The sequence below is a fragment of the Lithobates pipiens genome, unplaced genomic scaffold (genome assembly GCF_037356315.1).
Source record: "Lithobates pipiens isolate NorthernLeopardFrog02 unplaced genomic scaffold, aLitPip1_a1.2 Scaffold_102, whole genome shotgun sequence".
NCBI classification, from domain to species: Eukaryota; Metazoa; Chordata; class Amphibia; order Anura; family Ranidae; genus Lithobates; species Lithobates pipiens.
The window spans coordinates 495776-515921 of record NW_027507689.1 but is presented as its reverse complement, the minus strand read 5'-3'; the positions used below and the strand labels follow the sequence as shown (position 1 = coordinate 515921).

General features: G+C 46.1%; 1 protein-coding gene across 5 annotated transcripts in view; it reads left to right on the top strand.

The window, feature by feature from the left end:
• The window catches only part of LOC143958272 (NACHT, LRR and PYD domains-containing protein 3-like), a 535368-nt gene that overhangs the window by 155461 nt on the left and 359761 nt on the right, over positions 1–20146 (top strand). For 2 of the 5 annotated variants that reach the window (XM_077467790.1, XM_077467779.1), the window contains exons 7-10: positions 5314–5484; positions 8315–8485; positions 15323–15499; positions 17187–17263. In XM_077467790.1, coding sequence (XP_077323916.1) covers positions 5314–5484; positions 8315–8485; positions 15323–15499; positions 17187–17229 — 562 coding nt within the window. In that variant the 3' untranslated portion in view covers positions 17230–17263. Of the gene's footprint in view, positions 1–5313; positions 5485–8314; positions 8486–15322; positions 15500–17186; positions 17264–17432; positions 18210–20146 lie in introns of those variants that run through there. The other 3 variants (XM_077467797.1, XM_077467805.1, XM_077467807.1) reach the window with 3 other exon arrangements.

Below are 20146 nucleotides of genomic sequence, written 5' to 3'. Positions count from 1 at the left end.
TGAATATTACAGGGTCAAAATTCCCTATTTCTTCCAATAACTAAACGGTTAATCAATGGACTAAATCAATATTGAGTGGGGAAAGGGAGAGAGGGGATGAGGTAGATAGCTGAAAAATAATGTGTTCAATTCAGACAAATCCTATCTGTAGTTACTGCTGATAATATTGCTATGATAGTCACATGTCTCCATCCCTTGGTGCTGGAAAGGTTAAACAATGTACAATAGTGTAACGATAGAAAAAGCCAATGCACAGTAGGAAATCCCGTCCAATCCGTGGCATTTAAGAGCCGGTTCACACAGGGGCGACACGACTTCCAGGATGATTTTGTGAGGCAACTTTGAGATGACTTGAACACGACTTAGAGACGACCTGGGGCGACTTACAACATGCCCCAGGCCAGGCGACTTTTGCCGTAGCCAATCAGAGAATGAGCTCTGAAGGGGGAACTCCACGCCAAATTTATGAAACAAATTTGGCGTGGGTTCCCCCTCCGAGAGCATACCAGGCCCTTAGGTCTGGTATGGATTCTAAGGGGAACCCCCTACCCCCGAAAAAACAGCGTGGGGGTCCCCCTCAGATTCATACCAGACCCTTATCTGAGCACGCTACCCGGCAGGCCAGGAAAGGGGGTGGGGATGAGTGTGCACCCCCCCTCCTGTGCCTTACCAGGCCACGTGCCCTCAACATGGGGGGTGCCTTGGGAAGGGGGGCCACGCGGCCCCCCACCCCAAAGCACCTTGTCCCCATGTTGATGAGGCCTCTTCCCGACAACCCTGGCCGTTGGTTGTCGGGGTCTGCGGGCGGGGGGCTTATCGGAATCCGGGAGCCCCCTTTAATAAGGGGGCCCCCGGATACCGGCCCCCCACCCTATGTGAATGAGTATGGGGTACAATGTACACCTACCCATTCACCTGTGGAAAAAAATGTACAAAAAAACACAACACACAAGGGTTAAAATAGTTTATTGCACAGATCCGGGGGTCTTCTTGCCAGACTTCTCCGCTATCTTCTGCTCTTTTGCTAGCACTTTCACTAGCGGAGGAGCCCGGGGGTCTTGTCCCCCTCTTCGGTTCTTCTTGCCAGGCCACCGCACCTGGCCCTGTCTGCTGTCGCCGTCTTCTGTTCTTCTCTTCAGATGTTGCCTCATCGTTGCCTCCGCTCACAATGGCAGGGACGCGGCACGCGGTAACTTATATAGGGACATCACCGAATGATGACGCTGGGACTGTGACATCATAATGGGCAGGGACATCATCCGGTGATGTCCCTATATAAGTCGCCGCACGCCACATCCCTGCCATTGTGATTGGAGGCAGCGACGAGGCAACATTTGAAGAGAAGAAGAGAAGAACAGAAGACAGAGACGACAGCGACAGAAGACCAGGCCACCGCATGCAAAAGAGCTAGAAGAAGGTGTGGTGGCCTGGCAAGAAGAACAGAAGAAGGGGACAAGACCCTTGAAGTCGGAAGAAGAGCTAGCAAAAGAGCAGAAGATAGCGGAGGAGTCCGGCGAGAAGACCCCCGAATATGGAAGACCCCCGGAGCTGTGCAATAAACTATTTTAACCCTTGTGTGTTGTGTTTTTTTGTACATTTTTTTCACAGGTGAATGGGTAGGGGTACATTGTACCCCATACTCATTCACATAGGGTGGGGGGCCGGTATCTGGGGCCCCCTTATTAAAGGGGGCTCCCGAATTCCGATAAGCCCCCCGCCGGCAGACCCCAAAAGCCAACGGCCAGGGTTGTCGGGAAGAGGCCCTTGTCCTCGTCAACAAGCAGCCTGGTAAGGCTCAGGAGGGGCGGGCGCTCGCTTGTCCCCACCAACTTTCCTGGCCGGTCGGGTAGCATGCTCTTAAGGGTCTGGTATGGATCTGGGGGGACCCCCACTCTGTTTTTTCGGCGTAGGGGGTTCCCCTTAGAATCCATACCAGACCTAAGGGTCTGGTATGCTCTCGGAGGGGGAACCCACGCCAATTTTTTTTCATAAATTTCCCGTGGAGTTCCCTCTTCAGAGCTGATAATTCCGTGAGAGTCGCCTCCATATAGACGGAGATCTGACTTGTAGGCGACCTCCATTTAAATCAACGAGGTACCAGTCGCCTACAAATCGGATTGAAGTAGTACAGGAACCTTTTCTGAAGTCGGAGCGACTTCAGTAGTGTGCATTAAGACGGCTCTCATTCACTTACATTGATTTTTACATGTTGTCTGACCTGAGGCGACTAGGGGCGACCTGAAGTCGGATCTGAGTCGCCCCTGTGTGAACCGGCTCTAATTGTAACAGCCTTCTATTTAATCACTTCACCACACTTCCAATGCACATTCCAAAGCGGCCGGCCGACTTATAATGTTTCAACAACTGGCAACAAGTTAGCTCCTTTGTTTATTTAGGCAGACAAAGTAGCAAGGCAGAATGACATTACTAGTCTCTGATGTGATTAAACAGATAAGATTATCAGCTGCTATTTCTAAAGACAACTCAAGTCAGATGCTGGTCAGCGAGTGTTAAAGAGGAAGTAAAGGCTATTTAAAAAAAAATGCAACCTGCAAGGCAAAGGCATAATGAGCTAGTATGTATCCTCCGTCTTCATGTTCGCCGCTGCCATGTATCCCGGAGTGACTTCTGGGGCTTGCTGTTCCAGCGCTATGATTCACCAGAGCCGCAATGACGTCACTCCCGCGTATGTGCACGGGAGCCAACACGAGCAGCATATCGCCATGATCTGCAGCCTGCCCAGCGCGCCTGCGCGCCGCTGTCTTTTTGTAAATATCTCCTAAACCATATATGTTTAGGAGATATTTCTTGGATCTACAGGTAAGCCTTAACCCTTTCATGACTAAACCTATTTTCGGCATTTGGTGTTTACATGTTAAAATCCATATTTTTTGCTAGAAAATTACTTGGAACCCCCAAACATTATATATATTTTTTAGCAGACTCTAGAGAATAAAACAGAGATTTTTGCAATATTTTATGTCACACGGTATTTGCGCAGCGGTATTTTAAACCCAACTTTTTGGGAAAAGGGACACTTTCATGAATAAAAAAAAAAAAAAAAAACAGTAAAATTAGCCCAATTTTTTTGCGTAATGTGAAAGATAATGTTACGCCGAGTAAATAGGTACCAAACATGTCGCACTTTATAATTGCGCGCACTCGTGGATTGACGACAAAGTACGGTACCTAAAAATCTCAATAGGCGACACTTTAAATTTTTTTTACGGTTACCAGGTTAGCGGTACAGAGGAGCTCTAGTGCTAGAATTATTGCTCTCGCTCTGACGATCACAGCGATACCTTACATGTGTGATTTGAACACCGTTTACCTATGCGGGCACGGCTTCCGTATGCCTTTTTTTTGCTTCGCGAGCTCACAGGGACGGGAATTGTTTAAAAAAAAAATGTGATCACTTTTATTGCTGTCACAAGGAATGTAAACATCACTTGTGACAGTAATTGGTGGTGACAGGTACTCTTTATGGAGGGATCAAGGGTCTAAAAGACCCCCCACCCCTCCATTACACTTCAATGTATTCAGATCGCCGAAAACGCCGATTCTGAATACCGTATATCTTTTTAAAACCGGCGCCATTGGCAGCCGAGTAAACGGGAAGTGACGTCATGACGTTGCTTCCATGTTTATTATGAGGAGACTGGAACAAAGCCGATTACGGCTTCGTTCCAGTTCCTCCCCAGCAGCCGGAGGCATCAGACGTGGAATCGGTGCTCCCGATCGAGCGGGAGCACCAGTAACAGCGGCGGGAGGTGGCAGGAGGGGGGACATCCCCTCCCACTCCTCCGGCATAATAGCCGAGCGGCTTTTAGCCACATCGGTTGTTATGGCTGGATAACCAATCGCCTGCTGAAAAAAACGGTACCGGGATGATGCCTGCAGGTGTGGGCATCATCCCAGTATACCCCCCAGAAGCCAAGTACGCACATCTGCGTACGCTCGGCGGGAAGGGGTTAATCTAGGCTTACCTGTAGGTTAAAGTGGTCTGTAAGGGTTTACAACCACTTTAATATGTATATCAGTACCACAGTCACCCGAGAATCACGGTGTCGGCATTCACTGCAGTATCCGTCTGTAAATCACCTGGCTGCCTTTCAGCTGGTATCCCGTATGTTGGAAAGTAAAGTAGATCGTCTCCAGTCATATATCTGCCAATATATGCCGATAGTATCACACTGACACTGCATCAGTTGTTATCTCATGCAGTGTCAGTGTGATACTATCGGCATATTTTGGCAGATATATGACTGGAGGGGATCTACTTTACTTTCCAACATTGACTAAAATTGAGTTTATTGGATTTTTCTTATAACAAAAAGTACAAATATTTTTTTTTTCAATATTTTTCATCTTTTTTCATTTATATTGCAAAAAAATGAATTCCCAGAGCTGATAAAACACCACCAAAATAAATCTGTATTTGTAGGAAAAAAGGACACAAATGTTGTTTGTGTACAGCGTTGCATGACCGCACAATTACCAGATAAAGCAGCGCAGTGCCAAATTGTAAAAAAAGTGCTCTGGTCATTAAGGGGGTAAAACCTTCCGGGGCTGAAGTGGTTAAGGTAAAAAACCTTCATCCTTTCCATCCTCTGTAATAATTCCTGTAACATCCTAGTATATGATCTATATCTATGGAGATGATATCTGATTGGTGGAGACAATAAAGAATGGGGGATGGAAGAATAAAGTGGTTTAATGTGAAGTGTCCCCCATGTGATTGTAGAATCCCATTGTAAATGTGGAATATCCACCAATATAGTACTTGTATCTCTAATATATCCCAGAAGTCTCAGCACTAAAGGCTGGAAATGTATATCAACCCCTCCCCCCCTACATTCTCTATAAGGGATCCTATTCCTGCCACAATCCGGTGACCTTCAATGGGAACTCCTGATTGGTGGACTTTAGGAAGGTGATGGAATATTGGGGTCACTGGGGGATCCACCATCAGAAATTCTGCTGTTTTATTTCATAAACCCCCAGATCCTTTCCATTATCTATCAATTTCAGAAATCCCTGTATGAGACACTGTGTGAGGTCCTGCTTAATAACCGGGTACATAAGGGGGTGACTGAGCTGTCACAGCGCCCCCTCTTTATACTGTGTAGACATAATTACTACAACAGCTTCACCTTTATCAGCTTCCCTAATAAGAAGATCTTTCCTCTGTATAATATTCTGTATTTCCTGATATTCCGCTCTAGTGATGTTATGTTACTTTTCACTAAATGGGAATAATTCCTCATATTCATCTTATAATATAATATCATGTGTCTGGATTTGTCTCTGCAGGTTGGAGGATTGTGGTGTGACTTCCTCTGGCTGGGATGATCTCCGATCCATTCTTATCAATAATCGATCCCTCACCACACTGGAATTATCATGGAATAATCTGGAAGACTCTGGAATAAAACTTCTATGTGAGGGGCTCAGAGATCCTGGCTGTACTCTGCAGAGGCTGCGGTGAGAATTATCCTATAAATGATATAATATTCTTCAGGATTCTGGTATAAATCTTCTATGTGAGGGATCCAGACATGTCACCTAGATGAAAGTTATACAAAAACAGACTTCTGATTGGCCGGTTACACTGGGAGTTCCCATCATAGTCCTTCAGGTCACTCGCTGTTATTGGTTTTCATCCCCTCCCCCCTCCACTGACTATCAGAGATCAGACTTTGGCTGGGGTCACACTGGAGGTCACAGCGGGTCACAGCAGGGGGTCCGGTGCGTCTCCATTCACCATTTCAGGTCCGATTTCTGTCTGAATTTTGGGCTGAATTCGGACCTGAAACAGACCAGAAGACACACAGGACTCCGTATTCTCTTCATTCAGTGACCAATCATAGACAGATGGTCCTCAATTAGAATCTGGAAGGACAGAGCGAGTCTCTAGACCAGAAGTGACCCCTAGATGCCAATAAAATCCCCCCATCCTTGTAGATATAAAAGTGTCACCTCACTGAGCCACAAAGAGAAGTCTTAGTCATTTCATCTACAACCCAACTTTTTGGGAAAAGGGAGACTTTCATGAATTAAAAAAAAAAAAAAACAGTAAAATTAGCCCAATTTTTTTGCGTAATGTGAAAGATAATGTTACGCCGAGTAAATAGGTACCAAACATGTCACACTTTATAATTGCGCGCACTCGTGGATTGACGACAAAGTACGGTACCTAAAAATCTCAATAGGCGACGCTATAAATTTTTTTTACGGTTACCAGGTTAGCGGTACAGAGGAGCTCTAGTGCTAGAATTATTGCTCTCGCTCTGACGATCACAGCGATACCTTACATGTGTGATTTGAACACCGTTTACATATGCGGGCACGGCTTCCGTATGCCTTTTTTTTGCTTCGCGAGCTCACAGGGATGGGAATTGTTTAAAAAAAAAATGTGATCACTTTTATTGCTGTCACAAGGAATGTAAACATCACTTGTGACAGTAATTGGTGGTGACAGGTACTCTTTATGGAGGGATCAAGGGTCTAAAAGACCCCCCACCCCTCCATTACACTTCAATGTATTCAGATCGCCGAAAACGCCGATTCTGAATACCGTATATCTTTTTAAAACCGGCGCCATTGGCAGCCGAGTAAACGGGAAGTGACGTCATGACGTTGCTTCCGTGTTTATTATGAGGAGACTGGAACAAAGCCGATTACGGCTTCGTTCCAGTTCCTCCCCAGCAGCCGGAGGCATCAGACGTGGAATCGGTGCTCCCGATCGAGCGGGAGCACCAGTAACAGCGGCGGGATGTGGCAGGAGGGGGGACATCCCCTCCCACTCCTCCGGCATAATAGCCGAGCGGCTTTTAGCCACATCGGTTGTTATGACTGGATAGCCAATCGCCTGCTGAAAAAAACGGTACCGGGATGATGCCTGCAGGTGTGGGCATCATCCCAGTATACCCCCCAGAAGCCAAGTACGCACATCTGCGTACGCTCGGCGGGAAGGGGTTAATCTAGGCTTACCTGTAGGTTAAAGTGGTCTGTAAGGGTTTACAACCACTTTAATATGTATATCAGTACCACAGTCACCCGAGAATCACGGTGTCGGCATTCACTGCAGTATCCGTCTGTAAATCACCTGGCTGCCTTTCAGCTGGTATCCCGTATGTTGGAAAGTAAAGTAGATCGTCTCCAGTCATATATCTGCCAATATATGCCGATAGTATCACACTGACACTGCATCAGTTGTTATCTCATGCAGTGTCAGTGTGATACTATCGGCATATTTTGGCAGATATATGACTGGAGGTGATCTACTTTACTTTCCAACATTGACTAAAATTGAGTTTATTGGATTTTTCTTATAACAAAAAGTACAAATATTTTTTTTTTCAATATTTTTCATCTTTTTTCATTTATATTGCAAAAAAATTAATTCCCAGCGCTGATAAAACACCACCAAAATAAATCTCTATTTGTAGGAAAAAAGGACACAAATGTTGTTTGTGTACAGCGTTGCATGACCGCGCAATTACCAGATAAAGCAGCGCAGTGCCAAATTGTAAAAAAAAGTGCTCTGGTCATTAAGGGGGTAAAACCTTCCGGGGCTGAAGTGGTTAAGGTAAAAAACCTTCATCCTTTCCATCCTCTGTAATAATTCCTGTAACTTCCTAGTATATGATCTATATCTATGGAGATGATATCTGATTGGTGGAGACAATAAAGAATGGGGGATGGAAGAATAAAATGCTTTAATGTGAAGTGTCCCCCATGTAGAATCCCATTGTAAATGTGGAATATCCACCAATATAGTACTTGTATCTCTAATATATCCCAGAAGTCTCAGCACTAAAGGCTGGAAATGTTTATCCACCCTCCCCCCTACATTCTCTATAAGGGATCCTATTCCTGCCACAATCCGGTGACTTTCAATGGGAACTCCTGATTGGTGGACTTTAGGAAGGTGATGGAATATTGGGGTCACTGGGGGATCCACCATCAGAAATTCTGCTGTTTTATTTCATAAACCCCCCAGATCCTTTCCATTATCTATCAATTTCAGAAGTCCCTGTATGAGACACTGTGTGAGGTCCTGCTTAATAACCGGGTACATAAGGGGGTGACTGAGCTGTCACAGCGCCCCCTCATTATACTGTGTAGACATAATTACTACAACAGCTTCACCTTTATCAGCTTCCCTAATAAGAAGATCTTTCCTCTGTATAATATTCTGTATTTCCTGATATTCCGCTCTAGTGATGTTATGTTACTTTTCACTAAATGGGAATAATTCCTCATATTCATCTTATAATATAATATCATGTGTCTGGATTTGTCTCTGCAGGTTGGAGGATTGTGGTGTGACTTCCTCCGGCTGGGATGATCTCCGATCCATTCTTATCAATAATCGATCCCTCACCACACTGGAATTATCATGGAATAATCTGGAAGACTCTGGAATAAAACTTCTATGTGAGGGGCTCAGAGATCCTGGCTGTACTCTGCAGAGGCTGCGGTGAGAATTATCCTATAAATGATATAATATTCTTCAGGATTCTGGTATAAATCTTCTATGTGAGGGATCCAGACATGTCACCTAGATGAAAGTTATACAAAGACAGACTTCTGATTGGCCGGTTACACTGGGAGTTCCCATCATAGTCCTTCAGGTCACTCGCTGTTATTGGTTTTCATCCCCTCCCCCCTCCACTGACTATCAGAGATCAGACTTTGGCTGGGGTCACACTGGAGGTCACAGCGGGTCACAGCAAGGGGTCCGGTGCGTCTCCATTCACCATTTCAGGTCCGATTTCTGTCTGAATTTTGGGCTGAATTCGGACCTGAAACAGACCAGAAGACACACAGGACTCCGTATTCTCTTCATTCAGTGACCAATCATAGACAGATGGTCCTCAATTAAAATCTGGAAGGACAGAGCGAGTCTCTAGACCAGAAGTGACCCCTAGATGCCAATAAAATCCCCCCATCCTTGTAGATATAAAAGTGTCACCTCACTGAGCCTCAAAGAGAAGTCCTAGTCATTTCATCTACAAGTCCAGCAGGGGGCGAGGCCGATACAGGGAGAAGACCCCGAACTGTCTGCCAGACATTGATTTATATCAGAGGAATCTATTTTATCTCTCATACAAAATAAAATATTAGTCGCAGAGAGATGGAAATAATTGCCCCTGATTGTAGACATGTTGGGGTACATGTACATATAACATTGTATGTGTAGTGAGGATAGAATCCAGGAGAACCCCCAGAATGGTTCTATGGGGTCTGATCACACCAGACAAGCACTGATTGGTCTTGTTGGGATCAGACTGACATGTCGGTGTTGGAAATCCAATCCTCATCCATCAGAACCATTCATGGTCCATTTAGTTCTGGTTCCTTCAGAACACAGGACCGGCTTGTGGGCTGGGCAGGGAACACCCCCCAGGGTTGATTGGCTGATGGCTAAACTCCACCCACATCCATAAATTGAGGATCCTGAGATTTAGACGGGGTGATTCCCATGGTGCCGGTCTAACCGGTGAATAGCGGATGTTCCTGACATGTTCCTGTCACAGGATAATCCTCAGAAAAAGTTTATTTCTCTTTTATTCTCACAGCCAGACTGTGTCTGTCCTTTTGTCTTTGTTGTATTTTCTCTCATTCTTTATCTTTCTACATATTTTATACACTAAATAACAAACTAGTGTAGCTCTGCTCTATATTACACAGACAGACAACCTACCTGCAGACAGAGGTAAGTGTTACCACAACCCCAGTGTTACTATACGGCTGTGTAACTATGTAACAAACCACCTAACCACCTGATCCTGATACTTCCAAATAATAATTACACAACAAAAATGATAATACAAAGCAAATACTACATAGAATATATGTCTGCTACTACCACAACCTCAGTGCTGGAACAATGTGCTGCACAATAATGAATTGCTATTAATACACTTTATACAGAAAACTAACAACTTTATCCCGGTAATTGTAGAAATGGAGTCGGTGAGGATTTCCTCTCAGTAGTGCCACATCCAAAAACTTGTTAGTAGCAAAATAAATACCCCTAAGGGGGGCTTTTATGGCACTTGTATATATAAAGTGGTGCTCTGGAGAAATGTGACTTTGTAGATAAATCTCCCCCTATAATCCTCATGATTCATGTATTCTAGTAAAGGTTACGCTGTAATCCAAGGGCCGCTTTCTATTTTTGCAGCATTGATTTCTTACTTCTGGTTCGCGTCCTTCCTAGGAAATCGGTCACAGACAGTGAAACTAGGAAAATTCCTCTCCGAAACTCGGGCAGTCACCTGCGGAGTCCCTCAAGGCTCTCCGTTGTCACCCGTTCTCTTCAACATTTACATTCGCCCACTCCTTCAAATCATCAGATGCTCAGATCTCTGCTTCCACTCTTACGCTGATGACACACAACTTTATTTCCGGATCAATGGAAAAAAAGATCACCAACAACAACTTGAAAACTGCCTCAAATCAATAGAGGACTGGATGACCACCAACTCCCTCCAGCTGAACCAATCAAAGACAGAGCTTCTTATCTTACACCCAAATCATAAGCCCGCAACCAAAACCTCCTGGTCTCCACCAACCGTCTTTGGGCAGACTATCTCCCCAAAGACCAAGGCCAAGAGTCTCGGGGTTATTTTAGACGCACAAATGTCAATGGATGCGCAAATAGGAGCAGTAGTCAGTCGATCTCATCATCTGCTGCGCATGCTTCGCAGACTCATCCCTTTTATCCCAAAGAATGACAAAGCCGTGGTAGTTGGAACAATCATTAATTCACGACTGGACTACGCAAACTCGCTTTACATAGGATTACCACAATATCAACTTGCGCTATTACAACTGATCCAAAACACAGCGGCAAGGCTGATAACAGGAAAAAAACCCTGGGAATCCATTTCTCCTTCCCTGAGGAGCTTACATTGGCTAACCCTAAAAAATCGGATCACGTTCAAGACCCTTTGCCTCACCCACAAATGCGTGCACAGAGAAGCTCCGCAATACCTAATGGAGAAAATAAATCATTACACACCAAACCGCAGTCTTCCACCCGCCAACAAAAACCTCCTCCTCGTGCCCAAAGCCCGGTATAAATCCAAGGGGGATCGGAGATTCGCTGTCCAAGGGCCTCGGCTATGGAATGCTCTACCAATAAACATCCGCCTGGAAGAAAATCACCTGGCTTTTAGGAAAAAACTCAAGACCTTCCTCTTTTAGCAGATGATCAAAGCTCGCCACAGCGCCTAGAGGCGATTCAGTTCGCATTGTGCGCTATATAAGTATTTCATTCATTCATTCATTCATTACTTCTGTAAGTCCCAGCAGGCCACCGCCATCTCATGTGTGGGCATCTGAAGCCAGACTGTATCTCTTCCTGTATTCCATGGTTACCCAGCATGCACCTCCAGATCTCACACATGCTCAGAGCAGCACGAGCCGTGTAATAGGCTGTAGGTCGGGTTTCCGTAGCAACAGCAGTGTCAGAGAAAGTTCCCGCCCCTTAGCTATGGAAACCTCCCCTCCCCCTCCAGGAAGCAGGAAGTTTATCTACATTTACAAAGATTATAAATCTAGAAATACAAAAATATGCAAAAGGAAATTACTTTATAAAAGATGATAATTGTAAATTATATCCCTTGTTTATGTGCAGATGTGTGTGTGTGTATAACATCTACACAGAAAGAGGGATATCATTTACAATTAGCATTGTTTAAAAAGTTATTACCTTTTCCAGATGCTGCCCCATGATACTGCCACCACCAAAATTGCCCCATCCTATGGCCCCATAACTGCCCCAGCCTATTGCCCCATCAAAATTGCCCAATCATATTACCCCAATCAAAAATGCCCCATCGTATTGCCCCCACCAAAAATGTCCCTATCAAAATTGCCCCATCATATTGCCCCTATTAAAATTGCCCCTTTATACTGGCGTCATCAAAATTTCCTCATCAAAACTGCCCCATCAAAAAATTGTCCCATCATATTGCCCCCATCCAAATTGCCTCACATTACCCCATGAAAACTGCCCCATCCTATTGCCCCTTTAAAATTGCCCCATAATGCTGCCACCATCAAAATTGTCCCATCAAAATTCCCCCATTATTATGCCACCATCAAAATTGCCCCATCAAACCTGTCCCATCATACTGTCACCATCAAAATTGCCCCATCATACTGCCACCATCAAAATTGCCCCATCAAATTTGTCCCATCATATTGCCTCTATTAAATTGCCCCATCAAAATTACCCCCATCAAAATTGCCCCATAATATTGCCCCATCATACAGCCACAATCAAAACTGCCCCATCGTGTTGCCCCATCAAAATTGCCCCATCATACTGGCACCATCAAAATTGCCCCATCAAAATTTCCTCATCCTATTGCCCCATCAAAATTTCCCCATCATACTGCCACCATCCATCAAAACTGCACCATCCTGTTGCCCCAATCATAATTGCCCCATAATACTGCCACCATCAAAATTGTCCCATCAAAATCGCCCCATCAAAACTGCCCTATCAAATTTCCCCATGAAATTGCCCATTCAAACTTGCCCCATTATACCACCACCATAAAATTGTCCCCATCAAAATTGCCCCATCAAAACTACCTCATCATATTGCCCCCATCAAAACTGCCCAGTCAAAACTGCCCCCACCAAAATTGCCCCATCCTATTGCCCCATCACAATTGCCCCATTATACTACCCCCATCAAAACTGTCCCATCAAATTGCCCCCATAAAAATTGCACCACCCTATTGCCCCCATCAAAATTGCCCCATTATACTGCCACCACCAAAATTGCCCCATCAAAACTGCCTCACCCTATTGCTCCATAAAATTGCCCCATCAAAATAGTCCCATCATATTGCCCCATCAAAACTGCCCCCTCCTATTGTCACCATCAAAACTGCCCCATTATACTGCCACCATCTAAATTGCCCCATTGTACTGCCCCCATCAAAACTGCCCCATCCTATTGCCCCCATCAAAATTGCCCCATTATACTGCCAAATCAAATTCCCCCCATCAAAATTGCCCCATCACATTTCCCCATGAAATTGACTTAATACAAATTGCCCCACAAAAACTGCCCAATCATACTGCCACCATCAAAATTGTCCCATCCTATTGCCCCCTAAAAATGACCCCATAAAAACTGCCCCATTCTATTGCCCCATTATACTGCCACCATCAAAATTGCTCCATCATATTGCCACCATCAAAATTGCCCTTCCTATTTTCCCCATAACACGTTGCACCATCAAATCTGCCCCATCAAATTGTCTGATGAGGCTATACTGATTGGCACTGATATTGCAGCACTGGTGGACACTGATGGGTACTAGTGATGGCCACTGATCAGCACTGCTAGGCTTTGCCTCTCTCTGCTCGGAATGATGTCCCTTCAACAGAAGTCGGGATCGTTTTTTTCCCTTATGCTGCATGAGAAGAAAATAAATGATTACCGGTCCTCTATTTACATCACATGATCAGCTGTGATTGGCTGACAGCTGATCACATGGTAAGGGGGCGGGATCGACCCCTTACTCCAATCTGTGATCACCCAAGTCTCATTGATTTGGGTGATCACAGCGCATGCCGCGCGCTCCCTGCAGGGGGTGTGGCCAGCTTGTAAAGGGAGGACGTCTATTGATACCCTCCCAGCAAAGCAGATCCGCCCCGTACACATCATTCACCTATAGAGAAGATCTGAGGGGCGAAAACATTTGTATGTTACCAACAACATGGAATGTATAGAGATCTGTGTCCAAATATCACCAGAATCAGAGCATGACACCTTGTAATGTCCTTCACCCTAAGGGCCCTTCACACATGTGGGCCGTATGTCCGTATTTCATCCATCCATTTGCGGATGAAATACGGACATACATGCATCCCTATGGGGGATGTTCATCTGCAGACACCCGCTATTGTCCGCCTCCACAATTGTCCGATTCTGTAGACGGAGGAAAATCCTATTTTTCTATCCGTCTGCAGAGCGTATCTGATGAACGCGGACAGACGGTCCGTCCTCATCCAATCCCCATAGAGGAGAGCGGAGAACTGACAGGGCAGTCCCTGCACTGAGTGCGGAGACCGCCCTGTCCGCCGCCGGCTCAGCGGGGACAACGGAGCGATCCCCACTGAGCGAGCGGATCATTACTGATCCATCCCGTGTGAAAGGGGCCTAAGAGATACCAAAGTACCAGTGCTGTGATTGGCTGGTGATACCACAACCCCAGTGCTGTGATTGGCTGGTGATACCACAACCCCAGTGCTGTGATTGGCTGGTGATACCACAACCCCAGTGCTGTGATTGGCTGGTGATACCACTACCCCAGTGCTGTGATTGGCTGGTGATACCACAACCCCAGTGCTGTGATTGGCTGGTGATACCATAACCCCAGTGCTGTGAATGGCTGGTGATACCACAACCCCAGTGCTGTGATTGGCTGGTGATACCACAACCCCAGTGCTGCGATTGGCTGGTGATACCACAACCCCAGTGCTGCGATTGGCTGGTGATACCACAACCCCAGTGCTGTGAATACATATTACAAACTAATACATTGCTAATGGAAATGATGGATGTATTAACACAATAACTAGTTACAAGTAATTGATGCCACAACTCCAGTGCTGTAAAATGAATGTATCTAGTTGGATATATAAGAGGAAAGTCCATATATCTGTGATCAATCTTCCTCAATGATGGCGCCCCCTCCAGTGTGTCACTACAACATGAAGTGTGTTCAGAGTCCTCCACCTCCGTGCTGATGAAATGCCCCCTCAGGTATTGGCCCCATATATAATATAGGTGTCATGTGCTTGTCCCCCTCAGGTCCAGGCAGGAAATGACATCACCCGGCTCCACCCGAGGGCCGACTGTCCAATGATTGGTTGATCTGCTGACATATTATCATCACTTGTCAGTGTGTTTAGCGATCCTCATGGATTTTGCTGCACAGAGACGCATGTGAAGTAGAAATCCCATTATTTCCTATGTGGTCGGTTCCCATCGATGTGCCGCAGTTTAGTGTGAAAGGGAATCTATATGGAGCCATTCACACCTCCAATGTGTGTGTTACCACGTCACTACAATGTACCCGCAACAGTGTAACTCCACACTAAGACTTTTCAGGTGGGTGACAACTTACCTCCATTTCACAGGGGAGGTCCAACCAATATTCCATCCAAATGTCCCAACATTTCATTCCCTAAGACCCCGCCCACTGATTATTCATTGGATGTGTCTACTTCTGCCCCTCCCTGGAAGAACATTTCACCTCTTTCCTGCTTCTCCCTCCAGTGTCTATAAATGTAAAGTGACATTATGGAGCTGTGATGATCTTTGCTCCGTTATCTCCACAAACCGAACTCTGACCGATCTGTGGATAACATTGGAGGATGATGAGAAGATGTCGGAGTCAGAAGTGACACGATGTTGTGAGGTCCTCCGGAATGCCGGCTTCTCTGTGGATAGAGGGTAAGATCTGTTATATTGGAGGTAACACACATACTAAGTCTTAGAATGTGAATAGTAAAATATAGACAACATTGGATGGGGGTGAGATGATGGAGATGAGATGATGGGGGTGAGATGATGGAGGTGAGATGATGGAGATGAGATGATGGGGGCGAGATGATGGGGGCGAGATGATGGGGGTGAGATGATGGGGGTGAGATGATGGAGATGAGATGATGGGGGTGAGATGATGGGGGTGAGATGATGGAGGTGAGATGATGGGGATGAGATGATGGAGGTAAGATGATGGAGGTGAGATGATGGAGGTGAGATGATGGGGGCGAGATGATGTGGATGAGATGATGGGGGTGAGATGATGGGGGTGAGATGATGGGGGTGAGATGATGGAGGTGAGATGATGGGGGTGAGATGATGGAGGTGAGATGATGGGGATGAGATGATGGGGATGAGATGATGGAGGTAAGATGATGGAGATGAGATGATGGAGGTGAGATGATGGGGGCGAGATGATGTGGATGAGATGATGGGGGTGAGATGATGGGGGTGAGATGATGGAGGTGAGATGATGGGGGTGAGATGATGGAGGTGAGATGATGGGGATGAGATGATGGAGGTGAGATGATGGGGATGAGATGATGGAGATGAGATGATGGGGGTGAGATGATGGAGGCAAGATGATGGAGGCGAGATGATGGGGATGAGGTGATGGGGATGAGATGATGGAGATGAGATGATGGGGATGAGATGATGGAGGTGAGATGATGGAGATGAGATGATGGGGATGAGATGATGGGGGTGAGATGATGGGGGTGAGATGATGGAGGTGAGATGATGGAGGTGAGATGATGGGTAGGAGATGATGGGGATGAGATGATGGAGATGAGGGAGATGAGATGATGGGGGTGAGATGATGGGGGTGAGATGATGGGGTGAGATGATGGGGATGAGATGATGGGGATGAGATGGTGGAGATGAGATGATGGAGATGAGATGATGGGGATGAGATGATGGGGGTGAGATGATGGAGATGAGATGATGGAGGTGAGATGGAGATGAGATGATGGGGGTGAGATGATGGAGGTGAGATGATGGAGATGAGATGATGGAGATGAGATGATGGAGGGACGTTGTTGGGAGGTCTTCTGACACCCGGGCTGCTCTGTAATGAAGATGGAAGGACGGGTGACAAACATTCTATACAATTTCTGTAGAGCCCATTGGAGGTCTCTGTAGTTATACAGATAATGAGAGAGATGATTGAGATTTCATGTGCCAGTCACAGATTTCCCAGATGATGGAGAATTTATTCCTCATCCCAAGTTTTATCATTACAGATGGGGGATGGGAGAATCAGATCCACCAATAATAATCTTAGTCAGGTCCTACAATCTTCCACAAGGTTTTACCTTTACAGAAAAATACCCCCCATCCCCCGAGGTCCATCCAATGTGTCAGTATAACTGAGCCAATCAGATGTGTGTTCTCAGCCTGTACACATGACAGCCCAGCACACCCGGCATACAGTCTGCTATCCCAATGGTTGGATGGAGATGAGTGTGGGGTCCCTGCCATGGTGAGGGCCCCTCACTTTTCCATCATTTATTACAGCGCTCAGTATGAGCCCCTCCCCCCTTCCATCATCACAGCAACATTTCCTCCTCTAACACTCTCATTTTATTCTATGAAGGTATAGAGGAGGCTGGGAAGTATCTATAGAGAGAAGAAGATAAGAAGATGGTGTGTGGGAGCCCCTCCCCCTCTCAGGTAATACACGGATCCGGATATGAAGAGAATGTCCGGAATGGATGATATCAGAGTAAAGTCACATCAACTCTTAGCTTTTATTTTCTCTTTCTGATCCTTAAATATAGAATTCCAGTAATAGTAATCTTTCTCTTCTTTTCCTCTTCTAAATGGCGTCATTTCTGCTCAGTATTGCCCACTTCCTGTGTTGTTGTGTGACCGGTGCCCCCTTCACACCACTGATCTGATAGGGGCACCCGCGCATGCGCGCTCCCATCTATTGTACTACAAGCCTGCGGTGACACACTGGCTACACCGCCCATCACATCACTGATACAGCTCCGCCTCCATTGTCATCTGATTGGAGCCCCGCCTCTGCCCCGCCTCCTCTCTAACTGACAGCGCCCCCCACACTTTCAGAGCTGAGATGAGCACTGATAAGCAGCACTGATGAGCACTGATAAGCAGCACTGGTGGGCACAGATGGGTGGCATGGATGGGCAGCACTGATGGGGGACATTGATGGGCATTGATCGACAGCAGTGAGGGGCATTCATGGGCAGCACTGATAGGTGGCACTGATTGGCAGCACTGACTAGCATGGTTAATGGGCACTGATTGGTGGCACTTGTGGGCAGTTATGGGCACTGATAGCTGACATTGGTGGGCAATGGTTGGCACTTATATGTGACACTTTTTTTCTTTATTATAATCAGTGCCCTGATTACATTCCTCGATGTCCCGCTGATCGGATCTCCTCTCCTCACTCTCCGTCAGTGACACGTTGCGGTGGTAATTGCTGCGCGCCAGAGAGCGGCCGTTGTGGGACGCCGCCATATGACGTCATCCCAGAACGAGAGCTGCACCGCCCCGCCGCCATCTGATGGAGGGCAGGTGACAAGCGACTAAATTGAGGATTGACACTCACAGAAATGTAAGAAAAAATTCTAAATAAAAAAGGGGAACACCGATGTCACATTCAGAAAAAACAATTTAACCACTTGCCGCCCGCCCTATTACAAATTGACGGCGGCAAAGTGGTTTGATAATCCTAACCGGACGTCATATGACGTGATTAGGATAATGAGCCGCTGCGCGCCCCCGGGGGCACGCATCGCGGCGATCGTTGTTGCGGGGTGTCAGTCTGACACCCGGCAACTACGATCTCGGTAAAGAGTCTCCGACGGAGACTCTTTACCATGTGATCAGCCGTGTCCAATCACGGCTGATCACAGTGTAAATGGGAAGAGTCGGTGATCGGCTTTCCCTCACTCGCGTCTGTCAGACGCGAGTAGAGGAGAGCCGATCGGCTGCTCCTCTGACAGGGGGGGTCTGTGCTGATCGATTATCAGCACAGCCCCCCCGAGGATGCCCACACTGGACCACCAGGGACACCACTAGACCACCAGGGAAAAGGTAATAAAAATCCATAATCCTCCCTAGACCACCAGGGTGCTAGTCAGCACAATGGGTGCCAATCAGTGCCCATAATGGATGCCAATCAGTGGCCACAATGGGCATCACTGATTGGCATGCATTATTGTTTGGCACTGATTGGCATCCATTACTATAACACCGATGCCGCCTATGAGTGCCCACCTGTGCCGCCTATAAGTGCCCACCTGTGCCGCCTGAGTGCCCACCTGTGCCGCCTATCCGTGCCCACCTGTGCCGCCTATCCATGCCCACCTGTGCCGCCTATCAATGCCCACCTGTGTCGCCTATCTATGCCCACCTGTGTCGCCTATCTATGCCCACCTGTGCCGCCTATCCATGCCCACCTGTGCCGCCTATCCATGCCCATCCGTGCCAGCTATCAGTGCCAATTTGTGCCACCTATCAGTGTCCGTCCGTGTCGCCCATCCGTGTCGCCCATCCGTGTCGCTCATCAGTGCCACCTATCAGTGCCACTTCATTGGTGCCACATTGGTGCCCATCAGTGCCACCTTATCAGTGCCCATCAGTGAAGGAGAAAACATACTTATTTACAAAGTTTTGAAACTGAAACAAAAAAAAACATTTTTTTTTTCAAAATTTTCGGTATTTTTTTATTTGTAGCACAAAAAATAAAAACCGCAGAGGTGATCAAATACCACCAAAAGAAAGCTCTATTTGTGGGAAAAAAATGATAAAAATTTCATATGTGTACAGTGTAGCATGACCGCGCAATTGTCATTCAAAATGCGACAGCGCTGAAAGCTCAAAATTGGTCTGGGCAGGAAGGTGTTTAAGTGCCCCCCGGTATTGAAGTGGTTAAAAAAAGGAGACAGAAAAAAAACAAACAAACACCCAGCAACCAAGAAAAAGGATATACAGCACGTCACTACACCTACACACTACACTCTACTCACACACTATACTAATAGTATACTAACACTCTACACACACTATACTAATAGTATACTAACACTCTACACTCTACTCACACACTATACTAATAGTATACTAACACTCTACACACACACACACACTATACTAATAGTATACTAACACTCTACACTCTACTCACACACTATACTAACACTCTACACACACTGCACTATACTCACACACAATACTAATAGTATACTAACACTCTACACACACACACACACACACACACACACACACACACACACACTACACTATACTGACAGTATACTAACAGTATACTAATATTCTACACACACACACTACACTATACTCACACACTATACTAACGGTATACTAATATTCTACACACACACTACACTATACTCACACACTATAATAATAGTATACTAACACTCTACACACACACTACACTATACTGACAGTATACTAACACTCTACACACACACACACACACTACACTACACAGTACTAACAGTATACTAACAGTATACTAATATTTTACACACACACACTACACTATACTCACACAGT